This window comes from Bufo gargarizans, chromosome 6 (genome assembly GCF_014858855.1).
Source record: "Bufo gargarizans isolate SCDJY-AF-19 chromosome 6, ASM1485885v1, whole genome shotgun sequence".
NCBI lineage: Eukaryota > Metazoa > Chordata > Amphibia > Anura > Bufonidae > Bufo > Bufo gargarizans.
Window position 1 is genome coordinate 293,771,864 of NC_058085.1, and position 20,880 is coordinate 293,792,743.

Consider the following 20,880-nt stretch of genomic DNA (forward strand, 5'->3'; position numbering starts at 1 on the left):
GCATTCTATATTCAGAATGCTATTTTCCCTTATAACCATGTTATAAGGGAAAATAATAATGATCGGGTCTCCATCCTGATCGTCTCCTAGCAACCGTGCGTGAAAATCGCACCGCATCCGCACTTGCTTGCGGATGCTTGCGATTTTCATGCAACCCCATTCATTTCTATGGGGCCTGCGTTACGTGGAAAACGCACAAAATAGAGCATGCTTGAAAATCGCCACTCATGTAAACAGCCTCATAGAAATGAATGGGTCGGTATTCAGTGCGGGTGCAATGCGTTCAACTTGCGCATCGCATCCGTGCGGAATACTCGCCCGTGTGAAAGGGGCCTAAAGAAAAGAACAAAGGTACCGTTACAATCCTGTATAGGTGTGCTACAAAGTCATGTAAGCGCTGTATATGGCCATATGGAGATGACACTCCCTTTAAGAACACTTCCAAACCCCAATATTTTTTTATTTTTTTCCGGACCAGTTCAGTTATGAAGTCACTTTCTTGGGCTTACATATTATAAACCACACCCCTCAAGCTATTCAAAACTGATTTTACAAATTTTGTTAACCCTTTAGGTGCCCCCATGAGAATGAAATAAGAATGAAATTTGAAAATTTCACTTTTAGCAGATTTTAAAACAGGTGTGTGTGTTTTTTTTTTTTTTTTTTTTTTTTTTTTTTTTTTCTGCAACACATCAAGAGTTAACAGCCAAACAAAATCCAAAATCTATTACCCTGAATCTGGAGTTTACAGAAACTGGCCATATGTGCTCAAAAACTGTATGGGCTCACAGCATGCTTCATAGTGGAAGGAGCACCATATGGCTTTTGGAGAGCGGATTTAGCTGGAATGGTAATTGAGAGCTATGTCTCATATGAAGACGAGGTACCCCTAGTAAAGTGGAAACCATCAAAAAGTGACCCCATTCCGGAAACTACACCCCTCAAGGAATATTTCAAGATGTGTAGTGAGCACTTAGACCCATCAGGCGTTTCTCAGAATTGGGAGATGCTTGGCTGTGAAAATGAAAAATTAAATATATTTATTTTATTTCTCAGAAAAAGTTGCTTTTCACCCACATTTTTAACTTTCACAAGGGGAACAGGACAAAATGCACCCCCACATTTTTTTTTCCCCATTTCCCCCCGAATACGCCAATACCCCATATGTCCTCAAAAACTATGTATGGATGCATATTGGGGTTCAAAAGGGAACTAGAACAATAGGCCTTTTGGACGACAGATTTTGCAGGTTTGGCTTTTGGGAGCTGTTGCATATGAAGACACCCTGAGGTACCCCTAGAGTGCAAATCCCCAAAAAGTGACCCCATTCTGGAAACTACACCCTTCGAGGAATATTTCAAGATGTGTAGTGAGAACTTTGTCCTCAAAGGGGATTCATAGAATTGGCAGTGAAAATGAAAAATGTAATTTAATTTTTATTTATTTATTTTTTCCAGAAAAATTGACTTTAGGCCCAAATTTTTCACTTTCAAAAGGGGGAACTGGAGAAAATGCACCCCTTTAATTTATTGCCCATTTTCACCTGATTACAGAAAATACCACATATGTGCTTGTATACTGCCATATGGGCGTACCACTGGGGTCAGAAGGAAAGGAGCACCAAATGGCTTCTGAAAGGCAGATTTCATCAGTATAATTGACAGGCGCCATCTCGCAATTGAACACACCCTGAGGTACCCCTAGAGTGGAAACCCCCAAAAATCCAGCTTTTTGTACCACACTTTTGATTTTCGTGTGGCATTGTAGGGCTTCAGAACTTAATCTGAAAGATCAACTCTTTCTCTCTCCCCCCCCCCCCAATGTGTTTATTGTAGTCCAGGATGCAGTCTTCCTTGGGGACAGTGGATGTGGTACCTCATACAGCGGCAGGGGAGCTGGTGTTAGTACCTCTGGAAGCTAGAGACTAGAACAGTGGTAGACTGGTGTAGTAATTATCCACGTTGAGATGGTAACCCTTAAGCTACATGCACACGACTGTGCCATTTTTTTTGCGGTTGCCCGTGTGCCTTCCACAATTTACGGAACAGGCGGCCCATTGTAGACATGCCTATTGTCTGCAAAACGGACAAGATTAGGACATGCTTTGCTTTTTTTTTTTTTTTTTTCGGTGCCACGGAATGATGCAACGGATGTGGACAGCACACTGAGTGCTGTTCGCATCTTTTGCGGCCCCACTGAAGTGAATAGGTCTGCATTCGAGCCGCAAAAAAAAAAAAAAAAAAAAAATATATATATATATATATATATATATATCAGGCTGGTTTTCCAGCCTGCATTTGTGGGAGGGGCATAGGGTACTTAACCCTCCCTCGCTGCATCCATCAGACGTCGGCATCGCGTGGTGCGCATCTCGTGTTTCGGTGACGTCATCCGGGTGCGACTTCCGGTTCCGGCCTTCCCTGTGCAGACGAGCAGCGGCGGCGTCCTTCATCTCCGTGGTAAGCTACTCGGGCCCAGTTTCGTACTGCCGCCCGTCGGTACGTCCGGCCGGCCGGCCCCAGCCTCATGACCCCCCCCCCCTCCGGTTCACCTCGCTCACCGGGGGGCCCGCATTTTACTTTCAAACATTTTCCCCATCAGTCTGCACTGTATACCCGGTCCCTCCCACGTCCGGCACTCTCGTCAGGCTCGAGTGCGCCATCCTCGGTTCAAGTGGCCACCGCAGCTGGGCGCCGGGGGGGCCGCGGGCAGCAGCGGGGGTTTTTTCGCCGTCCCCGCAGCAGGGCCTGCCCTAGCAACCAGCAGAAACTGGTGTCATGTTGCATTTTCCCATCATGGACTGTTTGTTGCACATGACGCAATCTGACCTAGCGGCAGCGTGCTGCGGGGACGCGCACCGGCAACACCAGCTCCTCCTCCTGGCCCGGGGCGGCCTACAGGGGGCGCTGTGCGGTCCAATACTGCACAGGGACTGTGAAAACGGGCGTCCATTGCTTCCACCCTGCACGCTTTTCCATTCACACATCTTTTTGCCAGGAACAACTCCCCTGACGGGCCAGGCAGTCTCCGGCAGGGTCAGTGACCACCGGAGCACGCCATCACTCCTCAGAGGTGCACCCCGGTTTCTGGTGTCGGAGCTGTGGTGGGGGGAGCTTGCCCAGGTCGGATCAGCAGGGCAAGTCAGGTCCCCCTTCCTGGCTCCTGGCACGCTGCACGGCACAGGCGTGTTTCCGCCCTTTACCAGCCATACCCCCCCCCACCCGTCCATTGCTCCTGGCAACAAAAAAAAACAAAAAAAAAAAACAAACTCTTCATTTTCTGCCACCCTGTTCCGTTAAGGTTCTCTTCGTGTCCCGTCACCTGATCCGTTCAGGTTCTCTTCGTGTCCCGTCACCTGATCCGTTCAGGTTCTCTTCGTGTCCTGTCACCTGATCCGTTCAGGTCTCTCGTGTCTGTCACCTGATCCGTTCAGGTTCTCTTGTGTCCTGTCACCTGATCCGTTCAGGTTCTCTTCGTGTCCTGTCACCTGATCCGTTCAGGTTCTCTTCGTGTCCTGTCACCTGATCCGTTCAGGTTCTCTTTGTGTCCTGTCACCTGATCCGTTCAGGTTCTCTTTGTGTCCTGTCACCTGATCCGTTCAGGTTCTCTTTGTGTCCTGTCACCTGATCCGTTCAGGTTCTCTTTGTGTCCTGTCACCTGATCCGTTCAGGTTCTCTTCGTGTCCTGTCACCTGATCCGTTCAGGTTCTCTTCGTGTCCCGTCACCTGAGCCATTCAGGTTCACCTCGTTGTCCCGCCTCCAGATACGTTCTCGTTCTCCCTCGTGTCCTGTCTCCATGTTTCTCAGGTTCTGTTCGGGTCCTGCCACCTGATGCATTTCAGGTTCGTTTTTCGTGTCCTGCCACCTGATGCATTTCAGGTTCGTTTTTCGTGTCCTGCCACCTGATGCATTTCAGGTTCGTTTTTCGTGTCCTGCCACCTGATGCATTTCAGGTTCGTTTTTCGTGTCCTGCCACCTGATGCATTTCAGGTTCGTTTTTCGTGTCCTGCCACCTGATGCATTTCAGGTTCGTTTTTCGTGTCCTGCCACCTGATGCATTTCAGGTTCGTTTCGTGTCCTGCCACCTGACACGTTCATGTTCGTTTCATGTCCTGTCGCCTGATACGTTCAGGTTCGTTCGTGCCTTCTCACCTGACACTTCAGGTTCATTTCATGTCCTGTCACCTTTGAGGTTCAGTTTTTTCTCGTGTCCTGTCACCTGTTTTTCCAGCTTCCTCTTCATGTTCTGTTACCCTTCATGTCCGGGCGCCCGATACGGTCAGGTTTCGTCATGTCCCCTTGCTTGTCAGGCTCAGTTTTGTCTCCTTCACAATCCGCACGGATGTTCAGGGCCGGTCGCCTGACTCTCCCACTATCACTCAATGTTTTCCAGTCGTCCCGTCAGGTCCTTCACCTGTCCTTGTCCACCCATGTCAACTCCCTCCCCACTGTCCTGTCACGCTTTTTCGGCTTCAACCTGCCATCACGGTCAGTTCAGGCTCTTCACCTCTCTCATTCGGGTCCCGTTGGCTCTCCGTCGCCGTCATGCGCGGGTCATGTCGCCTCGCTGGCGGCCACCATGGTAAATTCCACGTTGACACCCAGCCGAGGCCTCGTCACCAGGGGCATCTCGGCTTTCGGTCTCGTTTACGGACCCAGCAACCAGCTCCCGGGATACCCCGGGGTCTTCAGTCCGATTTTTCTGCACAATCCGTCACTCTCGTTAACTCCTGGCCCGCTCAGGTTGTCATTTTTTTTTTTTTTTTTTTTTCCCTTATTCAGGTCTCGTTCTTCCTGATCATCATCTGCGTAAGTTCCATTTTCAGAAATATTGTTTGGCGTACCTCTTCACGCAGGTACCTGTTAAATTCTGCCTCGCTTACACGTCCCAGGTTGCGGTTGCGAGGTCTCACCCTCTTCGTGAATTTTCCCGGGCTTTTGATTGCTCCCAGGTCCCCCTTTTTTCCACCCCAATTCCTCTTGACTCCAGGTAAGAAAAAAAAATAAAATTTTTTTTCCGTGGGGTTATTTGCATGGGTTTTGTCATTTCAATTGAGATCCTCCCAACAGGGTCCAGCTCAAACGAGGGCCATCCTTCCCGATACCATGTCCCACGTGTCTGACATTGAAGACTCGATGTCTATCCCGGAGTCGGCAATCTCCGAGGCAGCCAGCCGTGCTTCATACAGGCACTGGACCATCCCCAGGTTGATCACCGAACTCAAAAAGAAGGGGATCCGTTACTCTGCATCGGCTCGAAAGGCAGAGCTATACCGTCTGCTCTTTCCTGAAACGCCCAGGGCCCCTGAACCACCCAGAGCTTCCGAAGACCTGGTCTCCATGTCGACCATCCAGCTATCATTGACCCAGCTCCACGCAACCATAAACAATCTGGCATCCTCGATTTCGGACATCGACTCACGACTCCAGGTCATCGAGAACAAGGATTCCGCATCTCCTCCCCCGGCAGAGCCCGAAGCCATTCCTTCTACTTCCCGGACCAACCCACCAGGTACAAGTCTTGGCACTCCCGACATTGCCCCCGCTTTCTTTGTACCAGAGAATATCAGGCGGGATATCCTAGCAGGAAAGGACATCAACTTGGCCGCTATCCTGATCTCGACCCACGACACAGTCGAAAATCGGACAATTGCCTGCGGAGACGTATCGGTGGTGCTGAGATCTAAAGACGTCTGACTTAACAGGAAACTCACCATTCCCGAGTTCATGCTGACCTTCAGTCTGTACCGTGACATTGTGTGCTCCGTTCATCCCCCATCGCAGGGAAGAATTAGATACCTACCTATACCGGATCACCGAGCTAGGTTACAAGTACGGCGGCTCTGCTTTCTAAGAGTATCACCGGTCGTTTTCCGCACAAGCTGCAGCAGCGTTCCTCCAGTACCAGCATGTCACCAACTGGGCCGTCCTGGATATGGAACTCTTTTGCAGGCATTTTGCCGGCCAGAAAGCCCCGGCTTGTGCCAGCTGCCAGTCTGTCCTCCATGCTTCCGACTGGTGCCCCCACATCTCCAATCCAACTTCTGCCAGACCAACGACCAGCTCCAGTGCGCCAAGGTCCAACCCCCTTACGGACAAACTCGGGCGACCTATCACCTTTTTAGGGAAGAACCAAGTTTGCAACAATTTTAATCTGGGGTTCTGCAGTTATGACAAGTGTAAAGCATTACACATCTGCTCCATTTGCTTTAGGGCCCATCCGCAGTCCTCCTGTTCCCAGCGCACGGCCAAGCGCTCATGACTAGGCGGGGTCAACATTGACCTATTACTCTCCCTCCTCCAACGGCATCATGATCCCAGTTTCGTCCTGTTCCTCAAGCAGGGTTTCTCCGAAGGTTTCCACACAGGGTTAGTCACCCTCCCACAGGTCACCCATGAATGCCCCAACCTTCTGTCTTCTCTCACGGACCCCGTGGCAGTGGACGAGTTGTTGGAGGCCGAATTGCAGAAGGGCTTCATGATCGGGCCGTTCGCTCAGTCTCCTTTCCTGGTGTATCGGGTCAGCCCCATAGGTCTGGTCACCAAAAAAACCTCAAATAAAAAGATTAATATACGACCTGTCTGCTCCTCATGCATCCAGCACCCCCAGCCTAAACTCCCTGGTCCCTTCAGACGAATTTTCAATGCAATACTCCTCTTTGGATGAGGCCATAGAGCTCATCTTACAGGTCGGGGCAGGAGCCTGGTTGTCAAAGGCTGACATTTCTGATGCCTTCAAGCTGCTGCCAATCCTGCCTCACCTGTGGAGGTTCTATGGCATCAAATGGAGGGGTAAGTATTATTTCGCCACCCGCTTGACGTTCGGGTCAAAGAGCAGCCCCTGGCTCTTTGACCAGTTCGCCCAAGCTCTCCACTGGATCCTGGTGAATCATGTCCACTGTCCAAGGGTGATCCATTACTTGGATGATTTCTTGCTCATCGAGCAGGCGGTGCACGCCCCGGACAGGCTGGACAGCCTACTCAACCTGTTCAGCCGCCCGAACGTTCCCGTGGCTTTGGCAAAGGTCGAGGGACCGTCCAGGGTGATCACCTTCCTAGGAATCACCCTGGACACCGTCAAGATGGAGGCCAGCCTTCCCCTGGACAAATTAGTCAGACTCAGGGACTCTGTGGCCAGGCTCGTGGGTACCCGCACGGTGTCAAAATTGGAGCTCCAATCTTTATTGGGGTCCTTCAATTTTGCCGCCAGGATCATGCCCCAGGGCAGATCCTTCACCTCGGGCCTGCTCAGACTCCTCCCAACAGCCTCGGATCAGCATGCCCTCGTCCACCTCGGACGCGATGCGTTGGCGGACCTGGCCATGTGGTCAGTCTTTTTGTCCAGCTGGAATGGCGTGGAACGATGCCTCCCCCTTGGTGTTTTCTGACGCTGCTGCTTCCCTCGGTTTCGGGGCCATCTGCGGGGACCAATGGTTTGCGGGTCCTTGGCCCACGCAGGTCTCTTCTGACCAGGAGGCTGCCAAGTCCTCCCCCTTACTCGAGGTATACCCCATCGTAGCGGCTGCTCACGTCTGGGGGCAGTCATGGAGGGACAAGCCGGTGTGCTGCATGACAGACAACCAAGCAGTGGTCGACATCCTCGCCAGGGGCAGATCCAGCTCCCCCAAGGTCATGCGTCTAGTTCGCAAGCTCACCTGGCTGTCCTTACAACACAATTTCCGTATCATCTGCAGGCACATCGAGGGCAAGAAAAACACCGCAGCCGATGCCCTGTCCCGCCTAAACATTAGTTTGTTTTTTCAGATCATGCCGGGAGCACGGAAAGTCGGGATCACCCCCCCAGGGTTCGAAGACTTGATAATGGACTAGATAAGTACGTCTCCGCAGCCCATGGTCTCATCCGCAAGTCACTCTCAGCCAACACTGCCCGGAACTATTTAACGGGGTGGAACACCTTCAGACGGTTTTCACTTCTTCATCCCAGGGGGGACAGGGACAAAGTCTCCTTCGTCCTGGCCTTCCTGGCTTACTGCCACAAGGAGCTACGACTATCCCACAATACCATCAGACTCTACCTGGCAGGGATCCAGCATCACCACATGGTCAGTCACCCCAGTCACTCCTCCTTTTTTTCCTCTCAGGCGGTCAAGGCGGTCCTGAGGGGCATCCAGAAGCTCTCTCCTCCATCCGCTCCCACCAGGCAACCAGTCACAGGGGACTTTTTCCCAAAAATTTCGGCCGCCCTAGATGGTAGTCCCTTTGGCCCTTTCAAAAGCCTGGTCCTCAAAGCTGCCCTCTATCTCAGCTTCTACGGGTTCCTCAGGCCTGGGGAGTTCTGCTGCACCTCGGCACGGAGCTTAGGGCCAGCAATCGGTCAGCTCCACCGCAGTCTCGACCATTTCATTTTCTTCCTTCCTTCCTCCAAGACCTCCCAAGTCGGTCCGCCAGTGCAGATCGAGTATTTTAATTCATTTAACCCTTGGTGTCCCGTGACAGTTTTCAACCAGCTGCTCTCCGCTCTACGTGACAGAACTCCTTACAGCCCCTTACTGCCTTTTCCCGTGCTCTCACTGACTTCTGCGCAGTTCATCAAACACATCGGCTCCTTAGCCTCGGGGCTAGGTTTTCACGCGGCCTCAATATCCGGGCACTCTTTCCGAATCAGAGCCGCATCCGCTGCTTCCAAACACGGCGTGCCCGCTCACGTCATACGGAAGATGGGACGGTGGCAGTCTTCGTGCTTTTCCCGTTATGTCCCCCATCCACGGGCCGAGATCGCCAGGGCCTTCTCCAGTCTGGTTCTGTAAATTCTCATCCAATAAACTGCCTAAATTCCTGTTTTGCCCCCTTTTCTGGCTCACCCGCGTTACATGGCTAAAGGCACACCACTAGCCAAGTTAGGTTCCTTCTCCAGTTCTCCACCTTCGGCCAGCGCTCCCCCGGAGCCTTGACCACAAGTACAGCAGGCTGGTTTTCCAGCCTGCATTTGTGGGAGGGGCATAGGGTACTTAACCTTCCCTCGCTGCATCCATCAGACGTCGGCATCGCGTGGTGCCCCACCCTACCCTCCCTCATCTCCAGTCTTGCTCCAAGCTCAGACTCCCTGGGTTAGCCCCCTTTTCTGGCTCACCCGCGTTACATGGCTAAAGGCACACCACTAGCCAAGTTAGGTTCCTTCTCCAGTTCTCCACCTTCGGCCAGCGCTCCCCCGGAGCCTTGACCACAAATATATATATATATATATATATATATCTCTGCTAGGAAACCACTGCTAAGGGCAGGCAACAAGCAGAAGAGACTTGTTTGGACATGAGACCAGTGGAAATCTGTGCTTTGGTCTGAGTCCAAATTTGAGATCTTTGGTTCCAACCACCATGTCTTTGTGCGACGCAGAAAAGGTGAACGGATGGACTCTACATGCCTGGTTCCCACTGTGAAGCATCGAGGAGGAGGAGGTGTGATGGTGCTTTGCTGGTGACACTGTAGGGGATTTATTCAAAATTGAAGGCATACTGAACCAGCATGGTTACCACAGCATCTTGCAACGGCATGCTATTCCATCTGGTTTGCGTTTAGTTGGACCATCATTTATTTTTCAACAGGACAATGACCCCCAAACACACCTCCAGGCTGTGTAAGGGCTATTTGACCATGAAGGAGAGTGATGGGGGGGACTGCACCAGATGACCTGGCCTCCACAGTCACCGGACCTGAACCCAATCGAGATGGTTTGGGGTGAGCTGGACTGCAGAGTGAAGGCAAAAGGGCCAACAAGTGCTAAGCATCTCTGGGAACTCCTTCAAGACTGTTGGAAAACCATTTCAGGTGACTACCTCTTGAAGATCATCAAGAGAATGCCAAGAGTGTGCAAAGCAGTAATCAAAGCAAAAGGTGGCTACTTTGAAGAACCTAGAATATGACATATTTTCAGTTGTTTCACACTTTTTTGTTATGTATATAATTCCACATGTGTTAATTCATAGTTTTGATGCCTTCAGTGTGAATCTACAATTTTCATAGTCATGAAAATAAAGAAAACTCTTTGAATAAGAAGGTGTGTCCAAACTTTTGGTCTGTACTGTGTGTGTGTGTGTGTGTGTGTATATATATATATATATATATATATATATATATATATATATATATATATATATATATATTATATCCTCTACCCTCTATCCGGTCATCATCTCTGCTGCATTTACTGGGGTCTAGCATAGGGCGATGTGGGGTTCTGGGAAATAAATTGCTGGGCGTATAAATTTGTTTGGGTTAGTATCAAATGTAATAAATCTTCAGAGACAAAGATTTTAAAAAAAATTCTGTTTCAGTGAAGCCCGCACAATCTCTCTGAATTCCTGAGCTGCGCACAAACACAGGAATTTGGGGCTGATAATCGTCAGGGGGTGGGGTCCGTATAGGGTCACTCTGGGGGGCTGTCTCTGATGCTACCCTGGGGTGCCTTCTAGAGGATCCCTCATCACCTGATGATGGAGTAGAGGAAAGTGGCATCCTCTTCTCCCTCACTTGTCGACTTGGTATCAGAGGCAACATATGAGTATGCCTCTTCAGCCAGTCCGGTATCTTGTGGACCGTGTTCATGTGTGAATGAAGCCTTAGGCGCAGCTTGGGGAGAAGTACTGTTTCTCACTGAAGCAATACAGTTGTCTGGAGACTTATTTTTCAGGCACTTCTTCATAGGGAAAAAAATATGCAAAAGAAAAGGGTTTTCCGAGACTCTACTACTGATTATCTGTTCTCAGGATAGGCCATCAGTATCTGATTGGTGAGGGTCTGACACCCAGGACCCCTGCCGATCAGCTGTTTGAGAAGACAGGGGCGCTCCTGTGCATGCCACGGCACAAAGCACAGTGCTGTCCGTTTGATGGCGGCTGTGCTCGATATCCCGCTCGGCCCCATTCACTTCAGTGGGGCTGAGCTGCGCTTGGGCCACGTAACCAATAAACGTAACGTCACATTGCCTAGGCTAAGCTACAAGAAGGCTGCGGTGGTACTGTGAGCACGGGTGCCTTTTCAAACCGCTCAATAGTGGGGGCCCTGGCTGTTGGACCCCCATCACTCAGATACTGATGACCTATCCAGAGTAGTAAAGTCTTGGGAAAACCCCTAGTCATACCAGCAGAATCGGAGACGCCCATGTAGACCGCACTGTTGTGGGGGGATTTGCATGTTTTAAGGGTCTGTTCTGCCTTATCTTGGGGCAGAACAGAATGAGTGCCGAATCTCCCATTTAAAATTACTTGGTATCTGGGGGGGAAAAAAAAAACCTGTTTTCTGTGCATTTTTTTTTTTTTTTTTTTGTTCCTGAAAAAGAGCAGACTGGTTGCACACAGCTGTTCTTTTGTTTTGGGGGCAGCAGGTAACTTTTGAGTATGTTATTAGTGTCTCCAGGGAAACAAACAGTGCCTTTTTGGGGCTCAAGTGGGTCAGGAGTTGAAGAGCAAGAATATATAAAAATAGCTGACGGCCGGCTGAGATGGACTATTTTTTAAGCACTATATCATTGTGTATCCACTGAGACACATTACATCATTACCTTCTTGTGCTCGAATGATTAAAGAACTGGCTGAGGAGAGGAAAAACTGAAAAACTTTACTGTTGCGTTAGCAACGGCGAATTAGATCATTCATAATTCTGCCAGCAAATCTCAATACAAGCGGCAGGTTTGTCGCACCTGTGATTTATCCACAATGGAACTACCAGCTCTGTCTTAATGGTCATATGAAAAAAGAAACGATCGGCATGAATTCACACCTTTTGCTAAATGCCAAGCGGGGCCTGTGCTGCAGCCCTAGTTTAATCTCTCCGATGTAATTTAGTTTCCTGCAGTCAACAGGTAGTGAAAATGTTTTATGGGCTTTTAAATTGAATATATTTTTCATGCTGCACTTGTTCAGAATGCTGCAGCCGTGCTTCCCCCGGAGATCGCAGGGAACAAGCGTCTTCCTGCTGCCGGTATTCATGGCACAGAGGAGCCCGGCCTGTAATCTTGTAGTCGTGGGACTTGGTTTTATAGTATTAGGCCTTGTGTAATTGACAACAACTACAAGGTTTGCAAAAAGCGTAAAAGAAAAAGGGTGGAGATTTACCAAACTGGTTTAAAGGAAAACTGGCTTGGTTGCCAATAGCAACCAATCCTATTCCACTATTCATTTTCCAAAGGAGTTCTGAAAAATGTAAATTGGAATCTGATTGGTTGCTGTAGATGACTACGGCAGTTTTGATAAATCTGCCCCAGAGTGCTGTGTGGCCAGGTCATCCATGGGCAGATTAAAGAGCATTGTACTGCACTGTCTGCCCTGTTACATGTGCGCTTGGCAGCTGAAGGCATCTGTGTTGGTTCCATGTTCATGTGCCTGCATTACTGAGAAAAATAAAGTTTTAATATATACAAATGAGCCTCTAGGAGCAACAGGGGCGTTGCCATTACACCTAGAGGCTCATCTCTCTCTGCAACTGCTGCGCCCTCTGACAGGACCAAGCAGTGAAAACCTCATCACACCTAGCCCTGTCAACCAGTAGTCATAGCAGGAAAGAAAAAAATATATCTGGACTGCTTATCAGCAGTGTTACTCATGTATTACTGTAGATAATAGCCCAAAATCGGGGTGACAGATTCCCTTTAACCCCTTAGGGACTTGGGACGTACCGGTACGCCACGTTTGCGGGGGTTAATTGTGACAGCGGGCATCCTGTCACAACGCTGGGAGGGGGTCATGCGACCCTCCGCCGCGCCCCTCGTATCGGCGATCGCAGCAAACCGCAGGTCAATTCAGACCTGCGGTTTGCGGCTTTTACCTGGTGCGGTGGTCGGGTCCCCATGCAGCTGTGGGGGGCCCGATGTCTAAAGAAGGCATCGCGCTGCCTTCCGTTGACGAGCCTGTGAAATCCAGCCCTCTTAATAATACATTATTAAGTGACACAACCCCTTTAAGGCTAGGGCGACATGTGTCGCATCAATGTGGTGTGACATTTTTTGTAATGATAAGTTTATGGTGTCGCAGTGTGACGCCATAAACTATCATTAAAATTAAATGTTGTGCAACACACGTCGCAGTGTAGTTGTTCCCTTTTTCTCCCGCGACTTACAGTTGCAGTGTAGCCCTGGCCTAAGGCTATATTGGGTTCTGCATAGACACAGTAACAAAACCAAGATTTCTACACGCGTGGCATACCAGAGCTAAGCTCACTGCATAGATGTGGTAACCACGCCATATATTGCTGTGATATAATCATAGCCACACTAAGGGCTTGTTCACATTTCCTTGTCCATTTGATGTTCGCGTAAAATAAGTCGGTGAAGAATCAGTGTTTGGTCTGTGACACTGTCCAGCTGAAAATTTCCAGAGCATCTCCTACCAGTGGTCCGTCAAACAGTGACAGAACATGGATGCCATCCATGCGGTATCAGATTTTTCACGGACCCACAGACCGCATTCATTTGGGTGTGTTTGGTCTGCATCACAAACCAAAGTAGTGATGTCTCATAAATTTATTTCTACTGACCCGCGGTCAGTGGAAATCCACTGATGTGTGAATACACACATCGAAATCAATGGGTACGTGTGTTGTCCATGGAAAATGCGGATAGCGCACATCTGTGAAAAACAGAAATGTGACTGAGGCTCAAGGTCCTATACACACACACACACACACACACACACACACACACACACACACACACACAAAAAATAGGAACTGGTCATTTCAATGGGTCTGCAAAAAACGAAACAAAAAAAAAAAAAAAAAAAAATTACTCCGTGTGCATTCCTTTTTCCATACGTCTGTTTTGCAAATAAATAGAACCTGTCCTATTGTCCGCATTACAGTCAAGGATGGGACTGTTCTATTAGGAGCCAGCTGTTCCGTTCTGCAAAATACGGAATACATTGCGTGCATGGGATAGACTGGGTTGGGGACATGCTTACACTAACAAGTATGCACAGTCAGCAATTTCTGTAAAAATCACTGACAATTTTTACAGGTGAATTGCAAAAACAAATTATAAAAAGGAATGTATCTTCCTGCGTTGGCTGCATTTGTGAAAAATGGTAATTGAAATGATAATATATCGAAGACCCCTCCCCCTCCCCAGGTCAAAAAATAATAATAAAAATTTGCCGGACAAGTTTCCTATTTTCATGAATGGTTTGAATTTCCAGACAGCCCTGATATTCGGATGCTGCTATTTATGCGATTCCCTAATACATTCTGGAAGTCGTAGATCCACTGTAACATGTATGTGACACAAAAAAATAAAAAAAATAAAAATCAAAGCTAAAATATTGATAAGCATTTATTTATTTATACATTCATTCATTTCGTTATACAGGTTTAAGAATTCCCCTGATGTGGAAGGATACAGAACATTTTGGCAGCAGAGAAAGTAGGTATATTAATCTGGGTGCAAACTACTGTCATTTAGTTTTGTATTGTTGGTCCCATACAGACTTAAAGGGGTTGTCCCACTTCATAAAATAGGTTTTATCTAATCTATTTACCCCCACACAACATATCTTCCTATCCATGTTATTATCCAAAAGCTACCTTTCATTCAAAAAATCATGTAAAGCGATTCCTTTGTTGTTTTCTGTATCCCATGGATACGGCCTCTTTCGTCCGGCCGCATCGCTGTGCCGCGCCTGCGCACAACGGCTGAACAAGTACTCGGGCCGCCTCTCCATTCCTACAAGTACGCGCACGCCCGCGCATGCGCAAATACAGCAGGCGGGTGCCGGAATCAAATAGCCGGCACCCGACCTCTATGACAGGGAGCGGGACCTTAGGGGTTAACTGCCGCTGATCGCAGCCCCCTATCATAGAGGTCGGGTGCCGGCTATTTCACTCCGGCACCCACCTCCTGCATTTGTATTAACATTGGTGGCGCAGTGCGCCCCCCCCCCCCCCCCAGTATAATATACATTCAGTGCGGCCACCCCCCCCCCCCCCCAGTATAATATACATTCAGTGCGGCCACCCCCCCCCAGTATAATATACATTCAGTGCGGCCACCCCCCCCCCAGTATAATATACATTCAGTGCGGACCCCCCCAGTATAATATACATTGGTGGCGCAGTGGGAAGTGCCAATGAGGGTTAAAAAAATAAATAAAAAATTAACTCACCTCCTCCAATTGTTCGCGCAGCTGCCGGTCTCCTGTTCTATCTTTAGGACCTGTGAAAGGACCTTTGGTGACGTCACTGAGCTAATCACATGGTCCATTACCATGGTGATGGATCATATGATGTACCATGTGATGACCACAGTGATGTCACCAAAGGTCCTTTCACAGGTCCTAAAGATAGAACAGGAGACCGGCAGCTGCGCGAACAATTGGAGGAGGTGAGTTAATTTTTTATTTATTTTTTTAACCCTCATTGGCACTTCCCACTGCGCCACCAATGTATATTATACTGGGGAGGTCCGCACTGAATGTATATTATACTGGGGGGGGGGGGTGGCCGCACTGAATGTATATTATACTGGGGGGGGGGTGGCCGCACTGAATGTATATTATACTGGGGGGGGGTGGCCGCACTGAATGTATATTATACTGGGGGGGGGGGGTGGCCGCACTGAATGTATATTATACTGGGGGGGGGGGGGTGGCCGCACTGAATGTATATTATACTGGGGGGGGGGGGGGTGGCCGCACTGAATGTATATTATACTGGGGGGGGGGCGGCCGCACTGAATGTATATTATACTGTGGGGGGGGGGCGCACTAAATGTATATTATACTGGGGGGGGGGCCGCACTCAATGTTTATTATACTGGGGGGGGGCGGGACCTCACATACGGCTCCATGTGGATGACCTCATACACATGAACGAGCACGCAGGGTGAGTCATGAGGAGGCGTGGCCTTCACTCAACTGCCTGAGAACCAGGAAGTTATCAGGACATCTACTGCTGATAAGATTAAAAAAGCAAAGTGGGACAACCCCTTTAAGCCTCGTTCACACAGTCAGTGTTCGGTCAGTGACTGAGTCAAAAGCCCCATGGATCTCACAGGCCCTGGAAGCTGTATGAGTAATATGGTCGATATGGGCGCGGCGATACCCAATAAGTATACTTTCTCCCCCCCCCCCCCTATTTTTTAACCAATTTTTTAACCAATTTTTTTAACTTTATTTGGGCAAAATGACGGTTTTGTTTATTTTTACTTGAAACTTCAATTTTTTTGGAGCCCCACCCCCCAAAAGATTTTTTTAGTTTCAAGTAAAAATAAACAAAAACGTCATTTTGCCCAAATAAAGTTAAAAAAAATTGGTAAAAAATAGGGGGGGGGGGAGTATACTTATTGGGTATCGCCGCGCCCATATCGACCGGCTCTATAAAAATATCACATGACCTAACCTCTCAGACGAACATCGTAAAAGAATTTAAAATAAAAACTGTGCTAAATAAACCATTTTTTGTCACCTTGCATCACAAAAAGTGTGATGGCAAGCGATCAAAAAGTCACACGCACCCCAAAATAGTGTCAATAAAACAGTCTTCTCGTCCCGCAAAAATCTTGCCCTACCCAAGGTAATCGCCCAAAAACTGAAAAAAATATGTCTCTCAGACTATGGAAACACTAAAACATGATTTTTTATTTTTGCTTTAAAAATGAAATCCTTGTGTAAAACTTGCATAAATAAAAAAGTATACATATTGGGTATCGCCGCATCCGTGACAAACCTGGTCTATAAAAATATATCACATGATCTAACCTGGCAGATGAAAACAGCCAAAACAGCTATTTCTTGTTATCTTGTCTCACAAAAAGGGAGTTTCTACTCTAGGGGTGCATGGGGGGGGGGGGGGGCTTCAAATGGGACATGGTGTCAAAAAAACCAGTCCAGCAAAATCTTCCAAAAACTGTATGGCATTCCTTTCCTTCTGCGCCCTGCCGTGTGCCCGTACAGCTGTTTATGACCACATATGATGTGATTCTGTAAACTTCAGAATCAGGGCCATAAATATTGAGTTTGGTTTGGCTGTTAATCCTTGCTTTGTTACTGGGGAAAAATGGATTAAAATGGAAAATTTGCCCAAAAATTTTAATTCTGAAATTTCATCTCCATTTGCCAATAACTCTTGTGGAACACCTAAAGGGTTAACAACGTTTGTAAAATCAGTTTTTAATACCTTGAGGGGGTGTAGTTTATAGAATGGGGTAATTTTTGGGTGGTTTCTATTATGTAAGCCTCGCAAAGTGACTTCAGACCTAAACTGGTCCCTATAAATTGGGTTTTTGAAAATTTCTGAAAAATTTCAAGATTTGCTTCTAAACTTCTAAGCCTTATAACATCCCCAAAAAATAAAATGTCATTCCCAAAATGATCCAAACATGAAGTAGACATATGGGGAATGTAAAATAATAACTATTTTTGGAGGTATTACTATGTATTATAGAAGTAGAGAAATTGAAACCTTGAAAATGTGCAATTTATTTAAAAATTTTTTGTTTAAATTTGGTATTTTTATAAATGTTATTTTATTTTTTACTTCATTTTGCCAGTGTCATGATGTACAATATGTGACGAAAAAACTATCTCAGAATTCCCTGGATAAGTCAAAGCGTTTTAAAGTGACACTGGTCAGATTTGCAAAAAATGGCCAAGTCCTTAAGGTGAAATAGGGCTGAGTCTTTAAGGGGTTAAAAATGAGGACAGAAGAAAACTGATAACAGATTCCCTTTTAAAGGGGTTTTCTGATTCTTGAACCAGATAGTGACCAGCCTGTTTTGGGCCTTAAAGACAAGGAGATTTATTTATTTATTTTTTCATCATTGCCTTCCAAGACCTATATCTTTTTATTTTCCCGTCTATATGTAGCCATATAAGGGTTTGTTTTTTGCGGGAACAGTTGTAGTTTTTAATGGTTCCATTTTGGGGTACACATAACTTAACTATTGCTTTTATTAACGCTTTCTTGAAGGGAAATGGAGGGAGGGGGGAAACTGCAATACTGCCACTGAGTTTTTATGTTATAAATTTTGCTGCGTTCATTGTTTTGTATAAGTAACACAAAACCTTTTATTCTCTGGGTCTATACAATTACAGCGATACCAATTATATGGGAGGGAGGGGGGCATTTTTCATACTGGTGTAAAGTAGAACTGGCTTAGTTGCCCATAGCAACCAATGAGATTTCTTCTTTAATTTACCAAAGGAACTGTCCAAAATGAAAGGTAGAATCTAATTGGTTGCGTAGGGCAACTAAGCTGGTTCTATTTTACACCAGATTGATAAATAACCCCAGTGTTTTTTTTTTTTTTTTTTTTTTCTCACACAGAGGATATATTGCATGATACTTACTTGGTGCGGGTCTTTAAAAGACTGTGATCGCGTTAGTGACCGCTGTTAAAAGGGCTAATTACTCCTACCAGTAATTGGTTTTTCCAATAGCCCCCACAACCGCACTCACAGAAGGGTGTTCCCACCCTAGGACAGGAAACAACACAGGAGAACATTATTTAAAAAGGCCTCCTCCCCTTACCTATTCAGTCAATAAGAGAGGACACGGAAGTGATGCAAGAAACTAAATGTGTATTAACCATTAGCAAATTGCATCATTTGTAAGAGACAAAGAGAAAAATAGGGAGTGAAATCCAGTGCCGTGTGGAGGCTATTGGAAAAACCCATTACCGGTAAGGGTAATTAACTCTTTTCCCCGGCACCTCCACAAACGGCACTCGCAGGAGGATTAACAGAGTAATCCATATTAGTGAGGGACCACGGCAGAAAGGATTCTGCAGCCAAAGGACAAGTCCTTGTACTTAAGAATGTGTCTACTTTTATAATGATTGAAAAAAGTCATGGGGCTTTCCCACGTGGCTGCCCTGCAGATCTGGTCTAATGAGACTGAAGTAGACTCCACCCAGGAAGATGACACTGCTCTGGTAGAATGGGCTTTTATCCTGGAAGGGGGATGAAGATTCTTTTGGACATAAGCAAAGGCAATAACATCTGTGATCCATCTTGCAATAGATGATTTGATGGTTGCCTGTCTCTTATTTGGACCCTGGTATTGGAGAAAGAGATGGTCTGACTGCCTGAAGTTACTGGTGGTGTGCAGGTAGGATAACTCGCTCCTTCTCACAACCAGGTTGTGGAATTTCCTATTTCTTTCTGTTGTTGGAGATGGACAGAAGGAAGGTAACAAAACTTGCTGTTCACAATGAAACCTGGAAACCACCTTGGGAAGAAAAGCAGGACAATGTCTGAGAATTATGCGGTCGTCCAGGACAGTAAGATACGGAGGCTTGTGAGCGCCTGAATTTCTCCAATTCTCCTAGCAGTTGTTATTGCTACAAGGAAAAACTGTTTTCTAGGTAAGCATTCTTAAAGAAATCCGTTTGAGCCAGTTGAACGGAGGTTCCGTTAGGACTGAAAGGACCAAGCTCAGGTCCCAGGGGGAATGCTAGAACGGCAGGTAGGTAAACTTCTTGTCACCCCCTTTAAGAAACTCTTGATGAGTGGGGAGTCCGACAGTCTTTTTATCCAGAAAGGCACTTAAAGCTGAAGCCTGCACCTTGAGCGTTGCAGGCCGGAGACCCTTATCTAATCCCGCCTGCATGAAACTTAGAATTTGAGGAACGTCTGGAGAATGGTGATTATTTGAGAAGGACAAAAAAGCTTTCCAAGTTCTTAAATACATTTTTGAGGTTATGGGTTTTCGGTTCAACATCATTGTAGAGATTACCGCATCAGTCAACCCTTTTTTTTTTTTTTTTTTTTCGCAAGGCATTCAGCCGCCAGGCCGTCGGGTTGAGCTGATTTTATCCTGGGATTAAATGCTGGTCCTTGGTGAAGAAGGTCTGGGGTAGCTGGAAGGGTCCAGAATACTCCCAGAGACAGCCTGAGCAGCAGGGGGAACCAAGACCTCCTTGGCCACAATGGAGCAATGAATATTGCCTGGGCTCCTTCCTCCTCTACCTTCATTAGAGTTCTTGGGAAAGCATAAAGAAGAGCTTTTGGCCATGGTTGGGATAGTGTCTACCCATAATGGTTGGTCCTGTTGGGAGAGAGCAAAATCTTTTGATTTGCCTGTTGCCACTTGTGGCAAATAGATCTAGATCTGGGACTCCCCATTTTTGCAGATTTGTTGTAATATTTGAGAATTCAGGGACCATTCTACCTCCTTCAAAGTCCGGCGCTTGAGGAAGTCTATTATATTGTTCTCTCCTTTCACATGAACGGCGGTTAAAGAAAATACATTTCTTTCTGCCCAGAAAAAAATGTCCCGAGACACTGCCCCTAGGGAACGGCTTCTGGTCCCTCCCTGCTTGTTCAGGTAGGCCACTGCTGTGGTGTTGTCTAACACCTTTTGTGTTTTGGAGACGGAATGTGAAAGACGATGGCTATGAACGCTCTCAGATTGGAGGAAGACTGTAACATATCTTTTCCCCAACAGCCCTGAACTATTCTCCCTTCTGAATGGCCGCCCCATCCTGAACTGCTTGTCTGGTTATCACCATAGTTTTTCCCTGCCGCCAATAGACACCTGTCTGCAAGCTCTTTTCCACTCTCCACCACATCAAGGATCTTTTTACGGAATTTGGGATGAGAAGGCGTTTTTCTAGGGCTGAATTTTGTTCCGTCCCAGGAGGATAAGAGGAAGGCACGAAGAATCCTCGTATGACTTTAAGCCAATCTGACTTATGGGATTGTAGCCGTCAGAAGGCTTAGGATGGTCATGATGTTCCTGATGGCGGAAGTCCTCTGGCTGCAGAACTGAGACTTTCTGAAGTAGATTGTTTGTTTTGTTTCTTTTTTCTAGGGGTAAAAAGGACATTAGAAGATAAGAATTTAAGAGCACTCTCAAGAGGATTATTTTGGTCTGGAGATAGGTCTTGGAGCAGAGGAGTCCGAATGGGAGGGCTCTGAACTGAAAATGGCGTAGTTG

The 20,880-nt window shown here is 47.2% G+C and overlaps 1 protein-coding gene across 1 annotated transcript in view; it reads left to right on the top strand.

The window, feature by feature from the left end:
- RTKN2 (rhotekin 2) overlaps nucleotides 1-20,880 on the top strand; it is a 106,200-nt gene that overhangs the window by 16,107 nt on the left and 69,213 nt on the right. The window contains exon 4 of the mRNA XM_044298198.1: nucleotides 14,315-14,368. Within this exon, the coding sequence (XP_044154133.1) occupies nucleotides 14,315-14,368 (54 nt within the window). The remainder of the gene's footprint in view (nucleotides 1-14,314; nucleotides 14,369-20,880) is intronic.